This window comes from Poecile atricapillus, chromosome 2 (genome assembly GCF_030490865.1).
Source record: "Poecile atricapillus isolate bPoeAtr1 chromosome 2, bPoeAtr1.hap1, whole genome shotgun sequence".
NCBI lineage: Eukaryota > Metazoa > Chordata > Aves > Passeriformes > Paridae > Poecile > Poecile atricapillus.
In genome coordinates this window covers 54,680,506-54,695,599 of record NC_081250.1, presented here as the reverse complement: position 1 = coordinate 54,695,599, position 15,094 = coordinate 54,680,506, and the positions used below count along the sequence as shown (strand labels likewise).

Genomic DNA, 15,094 nt, shown 5'->3' with positions numbered 1-15,094 from the left:
GATTTTGCAGTACTTGAATTAGTTCAAAAAGAAAACCACCAGTCATTGTATAAGACATGCTCTTTGTCAACAGAAAGTTTGAAGAGGACGGCAAAAAGTTGGTTTGGAATATAAATCTGCTCAATAAAGTGCAGGAATTACTGAGAACTTAGCAAGATTATTAGTTATTACATACTAAATTTCCTTTCTCAAAGTTCATCATACAGGTCAGTTGTAAAATGTTTCTGGTAGGCATTTAACATATATTAAAATTCTGGCATGAGCCTCCTAATGATCTCACACTCATGTCTATGTTGACACAACCCAGTGTACTCACTGCATAACTTAAGAATCACATCACTAAAAAAACCACACTCTTTCTTGAAAGAAAAAAGAAAAAAGAGGAAAAAAGAAAAAATGAAGCTGTACAATGAAAAAGAAGTCCTTCTTTCTTAGAAAAAATAACCATTTGCATCTTCTTTGATCAATATCAAGGACAGTACTGACTATAGCAGAATATGAACAGCGGTATGCAACAACTTCAACTGGTCAATCTACTATAAAGTTAGAAAAAAATACAGATACTCAATATTTTAGGATTTCATTACACTATAGGAACCACCTTCATATTTTCAATTTCATCATTCTCAAGAAAGAGGCTGAGAGAAATCTTCATTCTCCTGTGGACCAGCTTTCCAGTGAGCAGAGAAGATGGATAAAGAAAAGATGTAGATCTGGTTGTTTAGGATCTCTGTGCTCTGTTCAAGAGGTGCAGAGGAGCAGTGATAATTACTGCCATCTAAAAAAATCCCCAAGGCTACCAGACTTGTCAGGTACCCTGAGTGTGGTGTCACTAAACAGTGAGAGCATGAGTTGTTTTAAATCAGTGTACCACTAATCCTTCACTTAGAGCTTGATGTCAACATTTTGTTTCCTCAACATATTCTGTTGGCTTTTGCTTTAGAAACAAATTCTCAAAAACTGCTTGTATTTCACTGAATTTAACCATTTATTGCAGAGCAAATTTCTGCAAAGCAAAAGAAAAGCTGTGGGGTATTTTTTATTTGGTTTGGTGTTTGTTTGCTTGTTTGGGTTTCTTTTTTTCCTCGTAACGCATTGCCAGGACCCTCTTTAACTATTCTTCACATCTTTTGCAAAGGTCATAGAGCAGCTTTGTTAAATGCAAACTCTGTGATAGGTAACGGCATGCCATTTAAATCTTGATTCAACTTCTGGACTACATAAGAATAAAAGATTTTTAAGACATACTGATATACAGCATGCTTATTACATCAGTTATCTGAGCAAAGAATTAAACACATCTTCAAACACTTTGTACAAATTTCAATTTAAAGCAACATCAGCATTAGTGAATTTAAACAAAAGCAAACACAAGAACTAAAATTAGTGTTGCTTTTGTATCTATTACACCATTCCCCCTTTTGTTTTAAACATCAATACTCTTTGTTGCTCTGTGAAAGGGACTGTAAACATGGGAAATAACTCTGTGTGAGAAAAGGAGCATCTCTTAAAACTCTTTACAAAACCCTGTCACATGTACAAGGTATAAGTTAAGGGGAAATTTGTCACTTCTGCCTGCAATCCCTAATAGTGCAATACTGCGTGTTACCTCAAACAACAGTAAATTTAATACAAAAGTAAAAGCAAACAAAACCCCCATCAGCAATCAGAGAAATAGAATTCTCATCCTTTCAATGCAAATAGAACCTTCATAAAATGCAGATCCTTTCATGTTTCACACACTAACACTCCTGTTCTGCAATTGAAATCAAGAAATGAGATGCCAGTTAGAGTATGCCTAACAGTTACTGCCTGGTGTTATAAAAAACAGGGAATTTATTTGTGGCATATTACAGCACTCTAAAAGAAAGAAGATATTTTGTTTTGGATAGAAGTTTTGAGACTCACCAAAATCTTGTGCTTTTTAATGGTTTTCTGACTGATCTCAGCTGCCATCAAAGCTTCCTGTATTCAAAAAGGAGAAAACAGTCAAATACAAATACTTTCAGAAAGCTCTAGAACTGTATTAATCAACTGTTTTTCAGAGTAGGTCATTGGAAGTTAGAATTTTTAATGCCATGGTTGGATGAACAGCTTTGAATTCATACTCAAACAAAAGCAGTCAAGCAAAGAGAAAACTACTTTTGTTTCCATCTGGGTTCACTCCACATTATTATATTAGGATCAAATCACAAGATTACAACAAAACACACAATGCAATCACACTTGATCATTTTCAAATGAGACCACTTCACTACCAAAACCTGTGAAAAAAAACAACAGGAAAAGGGGCAAATGGGGGAAGGCTACCTTCCAGTTCCCCAGCCCAAACGTCTTCTTTGGTCAGAATGATTTATATTTAAGTGTCATTTGCTGTTCTTCTACTTTTTTCAAATGTAGAGGAAAAAAGCTGGCACTTTTACAAATAAAAATGAAACCTTTAATATACATTGTAACACACCAGTCTACTAACTTGAATGGATTGTATAAAGGCACACACACAGCTGTCACTTGCAAATTACTGGAGTCTTCAGAGACCAAATGCTGTGATTTACATACACTGCAAAACTCCACTCATCACACAAATTTGCTATTCAAATGCAAAAGCATCCACATGGATTAAAACAAATCTGCATGAGAAATGTCATGATTTTATTAGCAAAAGTAATACATGCTGAATGGTTTTTTCACATTTTTTTTCCTTGTAATGGGCACACCACAAACATAAATAAGAATTTGCAAGTTAACTTTATGCATCATAACAAATGTTCTAAGTCAACAAATGCAGGATATTAGGATTCAGACCACTGTGTGTATGTTGATATGGTATATAAAATTTATTATTGTTTTAGGTGTTTAGATATACATACTCAAACACCAATATTTACACAATCAAATGCTGAGCCATTTGTTTTCCTGAGAAAGCTGTATACTCTTGTCTTTTAATATTGGATCAGCTTTCTTGTGAACAACACTACTTTCAGCATGCACAACCATAGTTCTAGCCCATAGTATTTTACTTTTAAAAGCACAGCTCATTGGTTAACTCTTCTGCTATTCTAAAGCCAAAACCCAGCTTTCATAATTTTTAGTGTCAGGTAACACATTTCATAACTGATGACGAGAGCCATATTTTCAACATCTAATTCAGCTGGGTGAAATTCTGATTAGTAGTTTCAGTAGTGAGACTAACTCTGTAAGAGATGGAGGGACAGATAGTTAACTCCCATCCTTCACAAACATTTAGTCAATGACCATAGGAACAGAAACTGTCCAATCCAAATGACCTAGCAAAGTCCATCATCCTACTCCAATTTCCAAACAAGGAAAGTCTGAAGGAAAGAATGATATAAAAATTACTTCGTATTTCTTCTTTTCAAGAAGCCAGTCAATGTGATCATCTTGGTCCCGCTCTTTAGCCACAACCACATCTCTTGGGCTGATGATATAAAAAAGTGATTCACCTTCCGAATATTCTGCAAATGCATACACAGTTTTATTATTACTATATTTTCTTTAAGTAAAGTTCTGCTTTTTAGTACACCCTTGGGGGAAATTTACAAAGAGGGGATGCAAGGAAGACAGCAAGGCTACTCCTGCAGGACACACTAGTTTGGAAGCAGTATTCTCCAACAAATTAAAACTGGTTTAAATGGCAAAATATCTTTCAAAAAATCACCAGAGCTTATTGCAAATTCTGATTCATCCACTATGTGTAAACTTTATGATGGTTTAGAACCCATTATTATACTTTTAGAGGACTATTACAATACACAGCCTGCAATAAGCTTATCCTTCCCATCAAGGTCAAGGCCATCAAAAGCATAAATGATAGATGCCATAACCCCTGGGGACACAGCACATCATTACAGCAATGCATTTGCAATGCTGCAAGTTAAGGCTATATGTATAATGCATTTTCTTATACCATAAGCCTTTATTTTTGAGTAGGCTCAAAGAAAAAACTACTAAAAGATAAAATCAAATGCAGAAGATGACCATTCTGAATAGTTATAATTTGGACAGAACCATGAAGAAACACCAATACTTTGTAGGTCCAGATCAGTTTCAATGCACGCATACAAATATACCCCTGAAGTGATAATAATGCTTGTCTTAAAGCCATACAAAACATTTAGATTTTTCAGCAAAACTAGAATATTCATACAGCATAGAAGTACAGCTGTGGACAGCTGTATTCTGCTTTGGAAGAAGTATAAAGAAACCCCAATTCTACTGATAGCAGCACCAATGTTTTTGAGGTCAGGAGCAGATATACTATATTTCTAGTGGCTTAAGGGCATAGATGTACACAGAGGTTTTCCAAGCCTATGATTTGGAGCATGCTGCCAGAGGAGATACTTAAAATTCAGATTCATGGATTTTAAAAGCCAGAAGAAATGATTCTGTATAGCACAGGCTACATAATCTTCACCAAGGAATTCTGCATCAGCTTTGCCATACATTTTTCTGAGCTACAACATACAGATCAGAAAACTATCCCGTCTTTAAAATATGGCATATATTGCACCAGGGCTTAATGTCCCTTCCTGTTACATAATTAAACCTATTTCCTAGGTGGAACTTGCCAAAATCCAGTTCCTATGTATTCCATTTTACCATTTGAGGTCTGTAATAGAACTGGCAGCTTTGTCAGTACAGAGAAGCTAAATATCAGTGTGCCTCTCTTATGTTGACCCATGTACCTCCTATTGTTGAAATGATACCTATTCAATCTTTCCCTCTAAAACAGCTTTTCCAGACATTGTACCACTCATTTCATTATTCCTGAAGCCCTGTGTGTAAAAAGAATTCCTATGGATCACATGTTGAATAAATTTCCATCAAAGATATTGCCTCCCACAATACTGGACAATACATGAGATATATATTTCTGCCTTCTACAGTATGTCTGACCTAACAGACAGCATTAAAAATCATGATGTTTAAATACACACATTTGTTTTCTTTCATGTGACTGGTTCTTCTGGATTACAGTCTACAATTCAGTGTCATAAGCAGTTACAACTATTCAAGGACATGACAAAAAAAATGACAAAAATGAAAAAGAAGGCTAAGTACATCCAAATCTTTTTTAAGCAAGGTATGAAAACAAAACAAAACAATATTAAGAACACCTACCTAAATGATAATCACGACATTCATTTTCCTGAAATCCTCGTACTGTCAGTGCATCAGAAGAGATCTCTTCACAGGACTCAGGTAGGGGTTGTACAATATCGAGTCTAGGCCTTGCACAACACTCCACTTCCTAGAAAAATGGCATCTTAGTTGCTTCTTACATGATTTATCTTAGCAATACCAACTGGTGGTCATCTACAAACAAGGCTGAAATTCAACAGCTGCAAATATTCACAAAGATTCAGTACTCTGCACTGAAGTCCTCTGTACTCAGCTGCAAATCATACAAGCTGCAAAGCTGTACTACACAGAATGATTGCATTTGGAACTCAAAGGAAAGTTACTCCAAGTAATCCAAAATTACTCTTGGATTGCTTCCCTTGAAGAGATCAGTCTGGAGGAGGAGGTATAGACATGACATAGGTGCAATCCCACCCCTTGCTCGCTGCTTTTCTGCTCTTGGTCACAGAAGTTTTCAGAGCTATCATAGACGACTATCAATTGCTTCATTCAACAAGCAACAGAACAATTTATAACCCATAGCCAGCTGGGCTCATGCCCTGAAGGACAGAGCTCCATGAGTCTATGATATTCTGGTATTAAAACTAATTTTTTTTTTTAAGCTGGTGTTTGATTTTAAGCAGCCAGCAGCAGGGTAAATTAATCTAATAGTAATACAAAAACGTTGCTGCTCTGATGAACTTAGAGTAAAATGAACTTTCAAGTTGAATGTAGGTAGTTATGGTAAGATGCCATCATGGATTTTCACCTTCTGTTCAAATGAAATTGCTGTCTTCAACTAGCTGCATTTTTAATTAATCCTATAACAATCCTATATTTGCTACTTCAGGCTGTGAATTATAGCAAAATACAAAATAAAAGAGCAAGAACATATAGAAAGTGGATTTAAACAGCTCTAATCTACCCATTTGGAAGTAGCACCACTTGGGTATTTTCTCAATTTAACTGTTCCATGAAAAAAAAAAACCAAACCAGAAAAACTTTCAAAGCAAGTTCAATCGTGATCTAATTTTTAATAAGTAAGAAGCTGTCATTTGCAAGCTATGAAACCAAGTATAAAAAGACCACTGTTCCTTGCAACTAAACGACATTTGTAGTGAGCAGCAATTCTCCTGCAAGCTCAGGCAGTTTGGACTCCACACTAACAAGACAAGTGAGGCAAAACACTAACAAAGAAGTTCCCCATCACAACAGGACACAGGTGCAGCATCAGGGATGACTGTACTTCTGTTCCTTCTACAGCTACCCAGAGAATTGAGAAGTTAGTGAAGTCCAGCATTTGGAGTTTGTTTAAAAGGCTAATTAAAAGCAAATACATGAAAAAAACTTTTTTCTGTGTTCAATTACCATTGTATCACCTGAAATTCCCTTTTCATCTTTCTTTCCTAGAGCAATTAAAATTACTTTAACCTTTAGCAGTCACTACCTTGTTTACACTAGCCCCTTTCCAGTACTACTTTTTCAGTAACAGTGGCTTCCCAATTTCCTTGCTCCCTAGCATTTCAACCCACCTTTTCCTCCCCCTTCCTTATCACATTTGTTTGCTTTCTTGTCTTTCACTGACTCTGCTGCACTGGAGGACTACTGTGCTGACTCCTTTGGGAAACATTGCTGTGACATTATTCTTATCCTTAATATAAATAAAGAAATAATAATCTGGCATCCTGATGCAGAACTAGAAGCTAACCCCACTGATTTCAGAAGGCTCAAGCATTTGTTCGAACCTACAGCATTTCATTGCCTAGCAACTTGTGCATCCAGTTTCTTAAGGTTACTATGGTGATGGTTGTCTAACACAGACATGCTTATCAAAGAGATGATCAAGAGCATCTGCCATTCTCACACTGCAGCTTCAAGGATTTCCTCCACTGCCTTGCCTTTTATTTGGCAATATGAAATCAATGTCGGAGACAGACACAATGTCTGTCCATGCACAGTAAAAACGGCTGACATGAATTCTAATTTCTACCTATCCACACATGGATCTGGATGTACATAACTAAAGATCTTAGAAGAAAGGGAGACAATGATGCCACTCGCTCACAATCATTCATTCCACCCCACAGTGACTCTTACTGCTTGAGTTGATCAACTTCACTACTCTCATTTCTTTTGAGATGCAGTGTCAGCAAGATCCTCTTATGGCTAAACAAGATTCTTTCTTTCTTCTGGTGCAGAAACATCAGGAAGAAAGAGAGAATAGGAGAGAAAAAGGCAGGGGGGGGTAAGAAAGGAAGGAAAAAGGAGCAAGAAGAGCCAGCTAGAGACTCTCTCTGCGTTCTGCAAGAAAAAAAGGAACCCAAACATGATTTCTGAAAGGTAAGCACATTAGTCTTCAACATCACCTCCACTGACCTTGTTTTATGGATCAGAGACATTTCAAGCACTATTCACTACCAGCAGACTAAAAATTTTTTCTCAGATAATCATATTTGTATGACTAGTTTAAGGCCCAGCTCACAGGCCAAATTAATGTGAAGAAACTCTGAGATTAAGAAAACTACCGTTTTTTCGGAGATCTCCTTCACATATGAAAGTATAACAAGCTGGTCACAGATAGGTGCAAGTCCACTGATGTAGAATTCGGTCTCAAATTGAAAAACTGAAATACAAGAAAGGAAAATAGACTTAAAAACATGAATGTGTATGAACTACCACCTGAGAAAAACTCACTGATTTTCAGAGACAATCAACAGCATACAGTACCCCTTCAGAGAACTGAAGACTCAACACATGTAACAAACCCAGAGATTTCCCAGTTGGATCAGATGAAAATCTACATTTAGCAGATTTACATTACATTAAAGCTTGCAAAAAGAAATGCTTGTGCTCCAGGATGTGCTAGAGATGAAACATTTGAAATGAAGGCGCAGTCTGGTTTTCAATAATCACATTAAAAAAGGAAGTAAAACAAAAATCAAACTCAATAAAATGCAATAAGTAGTACAACTTCATTGGTTTGTGTATTCACAGCAAGTTCATGTGGCCATAAGTGACCCACACTTGCTACATCTATTGGTATATGGAAAAACACACAGATCATTATTTATCATCACTTTAAACATCACAGAATAATTTAAAGATACACTCATTACAAAGAAAACACCATCCATAGTATCTTTTCTTCTTCATAAAACTGAAAACATAATTTTCTAAAATTGGTCTTGAAATCAAGACAGTTACATGAGATTGTTTCAAGAAAGAGAAAGAAAAACAGAGTGCTGAACTGTATTTAGAAAAAGACTTAATAACAGAGATGTCTGCCACAGAAACAGCTATTTATTTTTATTCTGGTGGATTTACAATGCACCTCTTTTTTGAGAGCTCCTCTCTTATGGGGACCAAAACAAGAACCACCCAAGTGTTTACATTAGCAAGCCTTGCAACTACAAACTTCCAAAAAAGCATCAGATACTTCATTATTTTATCCCAAAACATCGTTTTAGGAGAATCTAAGCATAAGTAGGTAACAAAAAGTTTCCTTCCTTACTGTTTAGTATATTACACTACTAATATACATATATTTACTAAAATTTACTAATTTTTTAGCAAGGCTAACAGAAAATGACATTAAAAATAAAGCTCATTTTCTTTAGCTAAGATAATAAGAAGGAACAGGAGAAATAATTGTCCTCCCACAAAGGGAGAAAAAATACAATGAAACAGAGTATATATTTGACACCTGTCTCTCAATGAATAAGCAAGCACTGTTTTTCTTTTAATGATTGCTGACACTTTGGCGTCATTGAAGGACCATGCTACAACACAAGAGCAGAGCACTCAATCCATTCACAGAGAAGAGGTTCACATTTGTAACCACGTACATAATTATCTTGTTCTAGCCTACAAAAATGATGAGATTACTTTGACTGTGTCATGTGTTGCTCTCAGTTATGATTTTAAACAAATCAGTTCAAAACCAACTACAACTACATATTTTATTTCCACTTTGCAATTTAGTATTTGGCATTTTAAAATAATATGGAAGGCAGGAGGAAAAACCAAAAAAAACCCTTAAGTGAAATCCATAATACTATCAAAGAAACTTTAAATTCTGCTTTATAGAAGGGCCAAGAGAAGGCTCTTAAAGGCATGTATAATACTGTAGTTTGTATTTGAAGAGGAAAATAGCACAGGGTGAATTATCATTTATAATGATTATAGAGACGGCTTTAAAATCCATGTGTGTTTCTTTGTCTTACATTAGAACTTTAGTCCCTTTGCCAGTGAAAGTGCTTGTAACGCCCAATGTAATGGTGTATTTCAGATCTAGCAGAAGTATTGATCTTTGAAACAAAAATAAACAAATAAAAATCATCACTTCAAGTTTTGTTTCTGAATAGAGTTTAGTTTCCTTGGTTTCGCTATCAGCTTTCTCTCAGCTCATCTTTCTCAAGAGGCGTTCTTGAAACACAATGCTCCAGCTCTGCTGCTACAGCCTTGAACAAAGAATAACTGGCATAGACAGTGCTTCTTGACCTGATAAAAACCTTTGATGCTGCTAATCAAAAAAGAAAGATGGAAGTTATAGCTGCACAGAACAATAATAGGTTAATTTGACTTACTCTCTGGACACTGTGTTGTGATCAAGGAGGAAAAGAAATCCAACATAAAGGCGATGGAGAAATGCTGTTAATTTAAAAAGGACCCAAAATAATTAAAACAAATGTGGTATTGAAGTAAATGGAAATGACTGAGGTATGGCCATGTGTCATACATGTTTATGCCTGTCATAAGAGAAGATAGAAGAGAGGCTGACAGTGGATCTACTCCATGGTCAGCATCTATGTACAGATGTCAAACAAATTACCAGGAAGCAAAATGAAGAAACCTGTAAATCTTTTTTACTGCTCATTAAATGAAATGTATGAAATATGCCAAACTACAGAAATGAAACAATATATGCTACATTGTTTACCTAAACTGTATAAGCTCACTTTCTCTGGGATTTAAAGATCCACACATAATGTGATACTAAAACTGAAACTAAAATGAGCCTATTTTGTTTAGTGAAACCTCTAAAAGCAGGCCCTGCTTTACCACAGCAGATTTTAAGGAGTAAAACTTTGGTTACAGTCAGAAGGTTTTACCCTGGATTTAAACTAAAAGCACAGGTGGTGGAGATACCACCTTGAGAACATTTAAGAGTATGCTGCACTGTGACCTAAAACAATGAATACAAATTTTGCATATGGTTTTATGTGCTAGGTAATTTATGCAAACCAAAACAGAATACAAATGGTATGCTATGATTAGCTATTATCTTGTGCATGGAGTTGCACTTGATGTAAAATATAACCCTTTTTTTTGACAGTATGTGATTTCAGTTCCAGAGGACAAGAAAAGTAAGTATCAGTTAAGCTTCAAAGCTGATTTTCTGAAAAACTCTTTTTTCCACTGAATCAAGAAAACTTTCTTAACCAACAGGGAAAATATTCAGTCTTGAAGAACTCTGGGGCTTAGCAACTCTGAGATTTGATGACAAAGAAGTCAAAATCTTGAAGCATTTTTAATCATTTTATGAAGAAATTTATAAACTATAGGTTTAGCCTGTGGCAAAACAAATGAACCAAAGTCTAAGTAGAATCAACTATGTAACAAGGTTTGGGTTTTTTCTTTTGTTTTTGGCTTCTCAGAATATAGCAGACTTGCTTAAATAAAATGTTTGCATAAATCACCTTATGAAGTAAACTTCCTGATCATCATATTCATCAATTAAGCCTTACATTCCATCTATATAAAGAGAATTATGTTGGCATACTAGATCCCATTAATTTCACTTTACAAACAAGAAAATAAATATTCCCATGTATTCAGATTGAAATGTGCAATCTCAATGCATGATGCTAACTTGCCATGCAGGTGTGAAGCTACTCCTTTGTAAAACACAGATGTGTTGTTACAACATATTTGTTTGTGCTTGTTGTTGAAACGTGTAATTTTTAAACCAAAAATCTGTCTTATGGGAAATTTGGTAGAATGCAAAGGGAGACAAGTATTCAAGAGGCATTGGTGCCTGGCTTGTACCCAGAATTAAGCTGAGATTCCTCAGATCAAATCTGGACAAAAATTAATTGAATAGAAATTCTCTAATCAGCTTGAAGTCTTTTATATACTTCCGGTGTTAATCTCTATTTTCTGCTATCATTAACAAGCTGTGTAACTGAGGAAGAGATAAGGTACTTCTCCATAAAAGTATATACAATCCTGACAAGGCCAAGGAAGACTAGATTACTTGTTTTCCTTTGAAAAGGCATTATATTAACTGAAAAATCTAATTAGTTATTTAGCAACCAGCCTTCTCATGGGTTCCAGTTGAGGAAGGATTCCCTGTTCAGACCAGATGCTGTGCAGCATTATATCTTTTGTACATGCTTCAGGAGTGAGCACAGAGGTCAAGCACTCTTTAAGAAAGATCACAATGGCATTTAGTCCACGTTAAGCCTGTAATTCAATACCAATACTTTCTAATCAATACACTGTTTCACAGCAGTAGCTAACAGAGCTAAACTGATAGGATCTGCTCAGCTAACATACATTTAAACCTAAATAGAAACACTTGGAGTTTATCTCTGACACTGAATGAAGACTCACAGAGGTAATGAACTGTAGCAAAAACAATGGCAAGATTACTGAAGAAAAGAACTACTAATATACTGGAAGATGTAAACAAAATTAGCAATGCCATGTGGATCTCAGTGCATGAGACCTGTATAATTCATCTATTTTCTCTTACAGATAATCACAGCATTAAGGTAAAAAAGCTAGAACAGTTCAGTGGTGGAACTTTCTCACAAGAAGGGGTTTAGCATCACAGCAGATACTGTAATTATTTCCCACCTCAGAATAAATATAGCTAATTCTTGGGACAGAAACAGAAGATGAAGAGGTACTTTGTTAAACAGGATCTTAATGCACCTAATTTGCAATGAAGGAAATACTGTTTCCTTATTCACTGTACTGCAAAGTACTGAAGAAACATTTATTATCTACTAATGCCATCACATTAGTGATGATACCACCATGGAACTTAGGGGACCTCAGAATGGCTCTAAAACAGCATAAACCCAAAACTGTTGGCACATGACAAAACACTGTTTTATCTCAGACTCCATATGCTGACTAAAGATGCAACCATGAAGTTTCCTGCTCCACTTCCGGTTTTCTTTCCAGGTGAAAAATTGTAAAAGCAGGGAGAAAAAAAATTAAAAATACCACACCACTTAACATGACAAAAGTAATACTGTGTTAAGGGCTTCATTTTTTGTAAATCTGTTGACAAAATATTTTGAGTCAAAATATCTGAAGGATACTCAGTTATCCTTGAATTAAAGGATGATATTCTTGCCTTGTGTAATTCTTTACTTTATGCAAGTACATCAACTTATGCATCCACTTTGGATACTAGTGGTCTTGCGAAAAAAACTATACTGGTTGCAGGTCTTACATAAAATCAGACCTTCCAGCTATGCCTTTGAAGAGGAATGCTGAAATAAAATTGAAATAGGTATTATGGCATGATGTACTGAAGTCAAGAAGACCTTCTATGTGACTATATGAAAGACTATTAATTTATACCGAGACTTGAACAAACAATGTTTCTCTCTTTTCCCTCCCAATCCTCCCAAGTTCTAAAGTATTGTGGACAGCATTTGGCAGAGCAATTTCAGTGCTTTGACCTGAAACCAGAAAATAAAATCTCAAGCACATCATTAACAGGTTCAGTGATATAAAATACCCGTTTTCTAGAATACAGAGAAAACCACAGGCCAGAAATTTTAAGATGAAAAAGTTACTTCCACAAAAATCTTTATCCTTCATGACTGCACCTAAATAGCCCAATGACAGCTTTTTATGTTTTTAAAATCAAGTTCCAACAGACAGTCACCTAAGACTAGTACCATCCATATAAAGACACTACAGCTGAAATAGAAGTTACCTCTGTTTACTTGTCAGTATGTGACCAAACCCATTTAGCTATTTTCTAAAAGCTATTTAACAGTACAGAAAATATTATATACAAAATCTGAGGCTAAAACTCATGACAAAACTTTTCCTTGATAAAATTATTGCAAATAGCCTAGGATTCTGCAGTTAAATAGTCTATTTGGACTGTGTAATCCTAAACAACCAATAGCTTTCAGATCTCAGTTAATTCAAAGCACACCACCAATCTCTCATTGTCCAGATTTCCTGCAGAGCTTAACAAGTCTCCTAGCTGATTTTCAGAAGCTATTTTCAGTCCTTTCCTGAAATCAGAAAACGGAGTATACATACACCTACGCCATGCACCATTCCAAGCTGACATGATTCAGGATCTTGCTTGAACACCCTATCTACAATCTCATGTTACTACAATCAAGGAAGCACCAAAGCTTACAAACTGTTGCCCACTCTGGTCTGCAGAGTAAGAGGGACTGCTTATTTTCCTGGTACTATCTATTCCTAGATACTTCCTTTTTCCACTAGATAGTTCTGGGGACAGCGGTGACTTTTTGTTTACATCCCCACTTCCCTTACAAATTTTCTTTGAATTCTGCTTTACTTAATACACACATTTTGTCAAGAACTTTTCCACTAATCAGCAATAAAAAAAATTTATTCATATCAGATTAGGTAGAAAAATAAGAAAGCAAACGAAAATATAAAATTCAGAAGCCAAGAAAGGAAACAAAAAAAAATTAAAATCAGTTTCCTAGCACTACACCAGAGATTTTATGGAGGGGAAAAAATAGAGAAAAATGTTATAGTAGCGTAGTCAAACAACATATAATCAAATAAAGTAGTATCTGTTTTCTCTTTACTACTACACTGACCATCAATCATTTAACCAAGATGAAAACTCAAGTTCTCTAAAGGAATCTGTGTGAAGGGAAAGTTAAGGCATCCATTGTTCACACAAGTATCTCTCATTCAGATGATCACAGAACCTAAGGCTCTCTATAAAAAAACCCTTCATAATGCAAGAGGGCATTATGACAACCTCAGCAGCTAAAAATCATTTATGCGACATTTATGTTACAATTACATGTTGCCTTCAAAGTGTAACAGTTTAGTTCTGGCTAGGATGTAAAAGACCTTTAGAGCTTTTTGGAAAGGGGTGCATTCATACAATCATACCTATTTCCACGTAGCGGTTTGGTAGGTCACGCATTTCACTGGCATGACGTTCTTTTACTGAGCAAATCTAGGAAACAGAGATTTGCATTGTTACAATAAGGAAACTGTATTTCCTAAGACGATACTAGCTTTGCCTCAATAAGAAAAGGAATTTCTGGGAATTCTCGGACATGGATTTCTTTATTTTGAAAAACACAAGTTGTGAAACAGTAATGGTGCCTCATTAAAGAAAACCACACAGAAAAGTTGTGGCTGTAGCTCACAGCCTTATAAATATGCTGGGTGAGAAAACGACCACATAAGAGAAATGTGAAAATATGTGCCCACTATGGTTTCTTCATAGAAGCATTTATATATGAATTTGGTTTTGGTGTCTTCTCACACTTTGCATCTCATTACCTTTCAAGGTACCTGATTCTTATTCAGTAAGTTTGCTATTGCTCCTGCCAGTTACAGGAGGGGAGTATGTACATACAAAGAAATGCAAATAACCAAATGTTGTGAAGCACACACAAATAGAAAGGGGAAGACAGATGCCAACCTTAGGACAAATCTCCTCATTTATAAAACTCTAAGCTTAATGCTCCAAAAGCTTTTTACATGTCACCTAACTCACTTTACCCTCCCTTTCCATCTATTTCTATCAGGCGTTTTTAATTTCCCACTGTGCAGTGATGCAGTAGTCTGTTATTAGGAAACAGCTAACAGGCTTGTAACAAACTCATGTCAGGTGCTGGTCTGAGCAAATTATAATCAGACTGCACCACACAAGTTTGAAATGCCAGTTTCCTGTTGAAAGATAACAAAACCC

General features: G+C 35.7%; 1 protein-coding gene across 1 annotated transcript in view; it reads right to left on the bottom strand.

The window, feature by feature from the left end:
* Window positions 1-15,094, bottom strand: part of VPS41 (VPS41 subunit of HOPS complex) — a 105,476-nt gene that overhangs the window by 26,951 nt on the left and 63,431 nt on the right. Inside the window, exons 10-14 of the mRNA XM_058832028.1 lie at window positions 14,284-14,350; window positions 7,668-7,765; window positions 5,143-5,272; window positions 3,361-3,476; window positions 1,909-1,965 (exon numbers count right to left, since the gene is read on the bottom strand). Coding sequence (XP_058688011.1) covers window positions 1,909-1,965; window positions 3,361-3,476; window positions 5,143-5,272; window positions 7,668-7,765; window positions 14,284-14,350 — 468 coding nt within the window. The remainder of the gene's footprint in view (window positions 1-1,908; window positions 1,966-3,360; window positions 3,477-5,142; window positions 5,273-7,667; window positions 7,766-14,283; window positions 14,351-15,094) is intronic.